Source organism: Buceros rhinoceros, unplaced genomic scaffold (genome assembly GCF_000710305.1).
Source record: "Buceros rhinoceros silvestris isolate BGI_N320 unplaced genomic scaffold, ASM71030v1 scaffold16642, whole genome shotgun sequence".
Taxonomy (NCBI): domain Eukaryota; kingdom Metazoa; phylum Chordata; class Aves; order Bucerotiformes; family Bucerotidae; genus Buceros; species Buceros rhinoceros.
Window position 1 is genome coordinate 64,525 of NW_010398523.1, and position 8,915 is coordinate 73,439.

General features: G+C 43.0%; 1 protein-coding gene across 1 annotated transcript in view; it reads right to left on the reverse strand.

Annotated features, from left to right (window-relative positions):
• The window catches only part of LOC104489036 (multidrug resistance-associated protein 1-like), a gene marked incomplete at its 5' end in the record, with an annotated part of 23,694 nt that overhangs the window by 6,040 nt on the left and 8,739 nt on the right, over positions 1 to 8,915 (reverse strand). Inside the window, 11 exons of the mRNA XM_010131149.1 lie at positions 4 to 142; positions 1,191 to 1,398; positions 2,187 to 2,307; positions 2,813 to 2,876; positions 3,322 to 3,505; positions 4,965 to 5,132; positions 5,552 to 5,728; positions 6,185 to 6,311; positions 7,016 to 7,080; positions 7,346 to 7,444; positions 8,154 to 8,300. Coding sequence (XP_010129451.1) covers positions 4 to 142; positions 1,191 to 1,398; positions 2,187 to 2,307; positions 2,813 to 2,876; positions 3,322 to 3,505; positions 4,965 to 5,132; positions 5,552 to 5,728; positions 6,185 to 6,311; positions 7,016 to 7,080; positions 7,346 to 7,444; positions 8,154 to 8,300 — 1,499 coding nt within the window. The remainder of the gene's footprint in view (positions 1 to 3; positions 143 to 1,190; positions 1,399 to 2,186; positions 2,308 to 2,812; positions 2,877 to 3,321; positions 3,506 to 4,964; positions 5,133 to 5,551; positions 5,729 to 6,184; positions 6,312 to 7,015; positions 7,081 to 7,345; positions 7,445 to 8,153; positions 8,301 to 8,915) is intronic.

Here is an 8,915-nt window from a genome sequence, read left to right on the forward strand (position 1 = left end):
TTCAGCAGGTTTCCAATGGGTGTTTGCTCAAAGAAGACCATCGGGGATCTAGCAACGTTTCTCAGCAACTGCCAAAACAGCTTGTGCGATGCTAACACACCACCTAGAAAGACTGCTGCTGTGGAGACAAATCTGCCCAGGGCTGTAATAGAGGAAAAAAAAATTATTACAAGGTCAGAACAAACTCACCTTGGAGTTCTGCCTTGTGAGATGATGATTTTCCCTCAGGATTGTGAATGCCATACCAGTGAAAGGAGCTTTCTTTGGTAGCAGCCAAGCTTCAGAGCTTCAAGGTGTTTACCACCGTTTCTGTAGGGTGGTTACAGACGGGTGGGAGACCTAAGCAAGCCTGAGGGGTGCTGTGGATTCGGCAGCTCCCATATACAGGACAAATTCTTAAATGAGTTTGACTGGAATGACTTGGAATTACTCCAAGTCGTAGGTTTCCTGCCTACAGACCCACTGTTAGCAGAAGGGTACCCAACCCTTCCCACTCTTTTCAACCTGTTCAAAGCTTTCTCAGTCTTTTGCCACTTGGGCTGAGATTTTTCCAGACTTGATTTCTGTCCTAAAACAAGTGATTTTTTTTTTTTTTTTTTAAAAGAGTGACCAAAAGAATTGTGACCTTTTTTAATGAGAAAGACTTAAATACAGAATTCCCCAAGTTTCTCTTTTTCTCTTTACATTCAAAAGACCTCAACCAGCATGGAGAAGAGCCACTGCTTGTACTTTGATAAGATTAATTTATATTGGAGACATGGAAAGGGATAAGAGGAAGAAAGATATGCAGAAGACAATGGATACAAGGGGGCAGGATAGAAAAATAAGGATGTTGTAGTTCTTCCATTATACTTTTTAGGGGCTCAGGTCTATTAGTTCCAGCAGGAAATACAGAGGAAGACACGCTTTCATCATGGTCTGCTGAAAGGCACAGGAGAATGCTTTAGCATAGCATGAAGTAGAATTTCAGGCAGTAACACTGGAAATATTGTTCAGATCCCTTAGAAACCCTCTCTGTGTGCCAGAGCCTGTAGTTTTAGGTCCCATGCCAAACCTCTAGGGCTGGAGCCAAAAGCCCAAGAGTCTACGAGCCCGTGGGTATGCTGCTCTTTATATCCTGAGAAAACACCTGGCTGTGGGAAAGGGAGATGGAAATAAAGAGAAGAATTAGGTGGGCAAGTTAAACCAACCTTGAATGACTCCTAGTGCACCAAAGACTCCAACTCTCAGCTCTGTGTGCTGCTGTGTCCCGTTGTGAACAGGGTCATCTGTCCACATGCTGAGCCAATAGCCACGAGAGAATGACACAGCTTGCTGACATGTGAACAACAGAGTGATGAACACGCACAGTGGTAAGCCTGTCGCCTTCAGGTAGGCTGCATAAATCGAAATATTAACCTAGAGTGAAACAATTAGGGGAAAATGGGAGAGGACGTTGGGAGGATCGAGCTTGTGGCAAGGAAAAGCAGCTTTGAAGCAAGGAATGATTTATTATGGCATACCTACTTCATTATATGTCACGGGCTGTAGCAACCATGTTAATTCTTTTGTTTTCCTCATGGATGAATAATGAAGCCATACTTAAAACCTTGGTGTTAACGAGTGAATATTATCAACTGGGGAATGTTACTGCAATAGGCTTGTGTTACTGCTGGAATGCACGTAAGGCTTTCCTTGTGCTGGGCAGTGGTTTTCATTTGCTCTCGGTGTGAGAACACTCAAATATCCCGCTGGCTGCTCATGTGAGTAACTGCTGAGCAGCAGAGGTGAGGAGATCCTGGTCTGGCTAATACTGTGCTTCCCTAGGGGAAGAGCTGCCTTCTTTGGGGTGTCTGACGTCTTGCTCTCATCTCTTATACCCTTCAGGTCAACTCTTGAATTGGGATCTCTCTCCTCAAGTGGTAATGCATTTATTTATTTTTTCCCCTCTCATTTCCATAATGTACATTATTCCTGCTTTGGAACCAGTGCTTGGATTGGGGCATCCAGGGAGATGGCGTTTGCGTAGAAGGGCTGTGTAAAGTAATGCTGAAATGACTTTGTCTCAATTATAGGGCAAACTTGAACAGCTCAGCTGACTTCCCTGGAGTTGCACTTCGGCAGCGAGCTGACCTGCCTGCTGTGAACGGGCCAGTAATAAACCCACGGTACGTGTCTTCGCCTTCCTAGGCAGGTGCTGTGCTTACCCTGCCATGCTGAGTTTCCTCTCCCTTGGTTAATCTTCCTTCAGTGGCGGCAGCAGCACTACACTCTTGACTTACAGGAACGGTCTCCCTGCCCACAGCAGAAGATTTGATTAAATTGTCACTTCATAAAGAAAACAAAAATCCTTTCAGTTTTTAGCCAAGCCAGCAGTATTTTAAAGCTGGATCTTCTCACTGATCCAACCCTGTATTTCTGCCTAGTGTGAGGGCTGTGGTTTTTTGAGATCCTACGGAGTGACCCCAACCATTGTCCCTATTTGTCACAGGAACTGGGCTCTGTCAAGCTATTAACAAACAGGCTTTAAGTATTCACTGTGGCTGGTCTGAAATGAGGCAGAACTTACAGCCCCGCTGGGAAGAGAACACCAAGCAAATGGATCAACATCCCTTGTACTGAGCTCTGGAACAAATTTTGGCTCCTTGTGAAATACGGAGAAAATGTTAGTCAATGCCCACAATCAAGAGCAGTTTCTTACCTGTTCTTGCGTTTTGTTTGTTTGCTCTTAATATTAATTTACAGATTCAATCCCAAGCCCTTATCATAGCTTGTAAGAGCCTCCATGGGCTTTTGAAGCAAGTTCTTCGGTGTCTGAGAGCTTTAAGCTTACCTTAAGAGCTTCTCCTCTGATGGATCATTTCTAGAGGTGATGGTGCCATTGCTCTCTCCTATACCTGTGAAATAAATTAATTTTCTTTTCTAAATGCTTTAGAATCCCATTTTGCCCTGTATAGGTAATACAGAGGAAAGTTTCATTACAAAGCATTGTTTCTAAGGGTAGAAATATCAAGGTGAGGCTTGAAGATTAGCACATATACCTGGTAATTCTGTTCACTGCGTGATTGTTGTCTACTGAAATGGAACTGTCTATTCAAGAACCAGTTTTGAGGTGATTTAACAGGTATATTTTCCCCTCACAAAGAAACAGCTGTCATTGGATCTCTGCTTTAACTGCCCATAACAGAACAAATGTAACTCCAGCTTTTCCAGTTTTATTCTCTTTTCCATCTCCCTAACTGTAAACAGCAGCAGACCCTAGCTCTGTAACGTTAAGTATAATATTAAGGAAACAGTTGACTGATAGACCTAGAAAGAATGATTGCAGCTCCTTTGGGTTACCTGTAAAACCAGCACCTGCCTTCTCTTCTGCAGTAGTGTGTGCACGGAGGAATTCTGCAAAGGCCCCATTTCTCTGTAGAAGCTCTTGGTAGGAACCAGTTTCTGAGATTGTTCCATCCACCAGAAAAACAATGTTATCCGCTTGAGGCAGAGTGTTGATTGTGTGAGTCACCAGCACACGAGTCTGCTTGAATACAGAGGGAACAGTTACACTTGTTCTGGTGTTTCCCTCAAGCTGTTGCTGTGAGCTGTCTTCTGAAAAAAGACTTGCACTCAGTATGAGCTACAACTTTTACTAACTCGGAGATACTTTTGTTATTTATTCCTATCACTTCTGAGTGCCTCCTTGATGAAGTTTATCTTTGCAGCATGGCTTTGTGCCTGTTTTGAAAGCGCAGAACTCAGGAGGGGAGGGGTGAATCGACTGGCTTTGTGTGGGGCACAGCATAAAAGAGTGAGGACGGGAAGTGAAGGCTGCAGTCCCAGGCCAGCACCCTGTGCGTAGGAGGACCTTTCGCTTGGCTCACTGACCAGTTCCATGTTGTTGTTTCCCCTCAGGCTGAAGCTCTTAAGTAGAATGATGTTAATTGGAGAGTATATCACATTCATTGTCACTGATATCAATATTTCAGAATCAAATTTGCCTGAAAACTTCAGCGACCTGAATGTAGAGTGCAGCTCCTTTCCATTTAGATTTCTGAGCATATTTGCACAGATGATTACATGTAGGAAAGCACATCAGAAAAGTAATTTTTCCCTAGATAACAAATCGGCATGTTCTGTGTTTCTAATACACAATCGAGCCCTTTGAGTACTGCTTAAGTCTGATACGTTCGTTCTTTGCCCGTCTTTCTGTTTCAGTAATTACATTCTGGTACTTGCAATCAATCCACACGAAGAGAAAGGCATTTGTAATCAATGACTTGCAATCAGACATTGTATTTGTAATCAGACAATGTCTGCTTTAATTGGACTTTCTAATGAAAAAACCAACCTATTTTCCTTCTACAATGTGAAACCGAATCAAGTGTTTGTAGTCAGTGTCTACCATGGAACAAATAGAGCTGCCCTAGCTCCCTCCTCACGTAACCACATTTATTATCCAGATTGCTTGACAGCAGAGAGGTACCAAAGAGTACTAAAACACAACCAAAGCAAAACCAATGCTAATGGAAGAGAAGTGTTGATAAGATGGATTTTCAGGTTGAAGTTTAAGTGATGAACGTTTGGGTGATGAGAACTGTAAAGGCACCACTGAACTATGAAAAAGTGATGGGATTAGACATGATGATATGGTACAGTGAGCTGAAAGAGATCAGACAGCTCTTCCTAACTACGCTAGAAGTAAATCTCAAAAAGGGAGAAGGATAATATTGACAGAAGACCAAAGAATATAAACTTGATGTAAAAGGAAGGCTGGTTTGCATGAGCATAAAGACAGTCTTTCAGGAGAACCTAACTTAGTCTTCCTCCTCCTAGGTGAGATTCACTGTGGGACTTCAGTGTTCTGCGTGGACTGCAGAGGAAGAAAGAACTTGGGAGCCTTTTATAGAGCGAGTAACCTACCTTACTGGAAACATTCCAGAGGCCCTGATTATTAAATACGTTTTGCAGCCTTTTATGGTTCAGGACATATAACGCACCTTGCCCTTCAGTAAGCCGTTGGGTCCAAGAACACGTTCAAAAATGTGCTGTCCAACATGGGCATCAACAGCTGAGAGAGGGTCGTCGAGTAGGTAGATTGAAGCCTTTTGATACACGGCACGAGCAAGGTTGACTCTTTGCTTCTGCCCTCCAGATAGATTTATTCCCTGTAAAAATGTATTGATGCTGTTTATTCTAAAGCTACAGCATGTTTGCCAACTGTTGGCTCCATTTTACGCTGAGGTTTTATGACTTCCTGATTTTTAAATTTTCAAATCCCTCCAAACGGGGCTTTGGAGATGCAGAGACAGATTGTCTTGAGCAACTCCACTCTCCTGCAAAAGAGGACCCAAGAATGACCTAGATTGGTTGATTTTTGTCTCAAGCATTTCTTGTATCTCTGGTTAGGTTAACTGTCAGGAGGTGGGCTCCAGACCCTGTTAAATCATGGCCTGGCTTCTCAGAAATTGCTGAGCATCTGCCTCCTGCGAGTCTAGTCCTTTTGTTGGTGTTTTAAGCAGGACACCAGAAGTTGTTGCTAGCTACTGATGGAAATGTTGGCCAAAATACAAACCTAAGCCAGTACCTTCTCTCCTATTTCACTCTTCTGCCCTGCAGGGAGGCTCTCCAAGTCAGGATGCAGTGCACAAGCATCTATCACTGTATTGAACCATGTTTCATCCATCTCTTTTCCAAAGAGAATATTATCTTCCACTGAAGCATTTTGTATCCAAGCTTGCTGGGGGACATAAGCTGCAGTGTCCTGTAAAAATGGGAGTAGAAAACATTAACAATCTTTTTCATAAGCTCAGCTTGACACTGGGGGGAACCTGTCTTTGAAGAAAAACCTTCCCAGTTAAATTTATAGAAATTTGGAATGATCATCACCATTGACAGGTCTCAGAGGGCTTTTCAAAATATGAGTCTGCACTCTGGTCATATTACAGGGGAGGAAACAGAAGCGCACCTACATGACACGATTTATCAGGATGCTACTTCAGCGCACTGTCCAAGTGGGAAATAGAACTGGATCCATTCCTGACCTCTCATCCAAGAGGTCTTAAGCACCTTCGGATAATTAAGTGTGGGATGCTACATACAGCCTTTGTTAAAATTCATCAGTAAATGACTTTTCATCAAATACCCGATGCCTTGGTTAATACCTTACTGTTCCTGAAGACAGCCTAATTAGAAGCAAATGCTCAGGGGAGAAATCTACCTTCATGGTCACGCAGCCGTCCATCTTCACCAGCTCACCAAGTAACGCGGACAGCAAGGAGGACTTTCCAGCACCCACCTGGCCAACTACAGCAAGCAAGGAGCCTTGGGGCACAGTAAGATCTATCCTACAGAGAAAAGATTAGTCTCTTTTAGATACACCTTCTGAAAAGACGGCGATGAAAATTCTTGCTATTATCTTGTAGCAGTGACAGTGTGCCAGCTACCCCCTAATTTCATACCTGAGGGCTCGGCTGCACAGACTTACTCTTCCCATCGTGCTGAGTTTTTTGAACAGAACAGGAGTCATCCCTTCAAAGGTACCTCGAACCAGAAAGTCTTCATCCACATCCCATCTGAGTTTCAAACCCAGATCCAAGATCCAGACCCCCACTCTAGGGATAGGCTAGCCCAAAGCACTGAATACAAAACATTCCTGAATGTCAGAACTTTAGAATACCGTTTCTTCTCTAAAACTGTTATGCCTTTTGAAATAAACATGTAGTGATGACATATATAATAGCTGCATAATAGCTACTTTTTTGACTGGAATTACTGTAATTTCATATTTGGACAAGAAAACTGTTTAAAGAAGGCTGTCGCCATATGTAAAGGCAATGTCCAGATACAAGCACCTTCCTGTTCATGTGCTCCCAAGCATAAAAACAAGATTACATTTTGTCTGGGTTTATAATTTTTCAGAATTCACCATTAAAAATGAAGCAAACTCATAATCTTTTAGATTTTCCACGCTGGTTTCACATAGTCCCTGAGGAATTAGTTCATTCAGCATCCACGCTGACCTACAGAATTGAGGCAACAAAGTCTGTACCTTCTAAGACAAGGCGACGTTTCTTTGCTCCAGCAAAAAGTCCCATTTCTTATGGTGATACTTGCCTGTACTAAATATGAGGAGAAATAGAACACTTGTAAATGCAAAGGTAGATAGAGAAACATCCCTATGTTTATTACAAAAAATGAACCTTAAGTATGAAAAGAACGGGTTAATTACCAGATTAGATTTCATCATTAGACATAATTAGGCCTGAGAGATAAAGTGACAGTAAGGGGAAAACATTTTTTTCTCTTGAATATGGTAGGCACCTTAAAAGTGGAAGCTGAACAATGGAAGCTAGTCTTTTTCTAAGACAACAATGCTAACGCAAAGCTCACCACAGTCAGAAGAGTTTTTGCTTGAGCTCTCAGGATTCAGTTCTTCCAGACTCAGAAAGGCTGTTAAGCGGTTTAAAGAAACTTTGGCCTGAAATGAAGAAGCACGCAAAAGAATAACACTTAGAATAAAAAGGGAGCTAAATCCCAAAGTGAAGACTCAGCTTGAAGACCCTCTTAGACTAGGTGCGATGCTGCAGATGCTGTAGGCTTAGATGGACAAATGCAGCTCTTCCTTATGTTAACTGCCTTTATTTCCACTTAGCAAACCCCCCCGTTCTTCCCTGTTTACTCTTCTGTTCACGCCAGGAAATTGGTGCTTTTTTCTACCGCTCATCCTGCAATCTTTCCAGTGATTGCTTCTGTGCACGAAGAGGTGTGACAGTCTTCTTGGGGTGCAAGAGGAAAATTAATTTCACAATTTCCTCCTGGACAATGACTTGCTTTTCTCTCTGGCCTGAGCTAGCAGGGTTTCTACTGATCTCCCATGGAGATGCTGCTCCATCTATTCTGATTTTTATGGTCAAAAACAACTGAGATCTAATGGGGTTTCTGATTGGCCCTAAAAGACTTAAGAGTTGTTCTTGGTGAACATTTTGTCAATATGTGCAGCCTTTCTGAAAGACAATACTATGAAGTACCTTTAGCTGCATGTCCTTGCACTTCGCTGTTTCACAATGGCAGTTAAAGAGCCAGCCCTGCCACTTAATGCCCTAGGAAATCCCTACCTTTCCTGTTAATGGTGATATGTAAAAAAAGCCCTGACGATGAAAGAAAAAGGAACATAGCCTGCACTTAACCTGGACAGCAGCGTTTATGGAGAATGGCAGGAAAGAGGGCGCAGTGTTGAGAATGTTGATCAGTGTTAACGATACAAAGGCCTTCTGAGCATCCAGGACATGTGTGTCATCCACCAGGGCGTAGACAGCAAACATGACAAATGCGATCTGAAAAAGAGCAAAGGAAGAGCAAACCATTTGCTTCAGACAGGGAAAAGAATGGTTTGAGGATGACAGGCCCCTTCCTAAAGATTCTGGAACCCATTTAGTTAAATCCAGGCTATTACCCATATACATGGCACCTCTCTGGCAAATAGCATTGGCAAAGGTCTTGTATGTTGGTGACAAAACCAAGTCTAATCATTTGACATTTGTTCTGCTTTAAGGAAGCTTTGGTGCTGGAACCGCAGCAAGGTGAAAGCACAGCCTTTTCCCATTGAAAACACACGTGGCTGAGCTGCAGCAGCAAGCACAAGAGTGGCTTGTGCAGCTACCGACTGTGCTGTGAACTCCGCGTAGCTTTGAGGTCTCCAGGTGTTTCTTGCAAAGCTGGCTCAGTCTGCCTGAAGCACATCACCAGAGCAGATGACTTGTGCATGGAACTCTTAGGACAGTGTAAACGTCTGTGTGGCGGATGCCACTGGGACTCAACAACTCCTGAGAGAGCACCGATTCTGGGCAGATACTATCTTAAGCTCTCTCACAGCAAAAAATTTGTCCAGACAGGAGTACAAAGACAACTGGAAGTAATAGCATGTGTTTCATGTAGGAAGTTGAACCGCT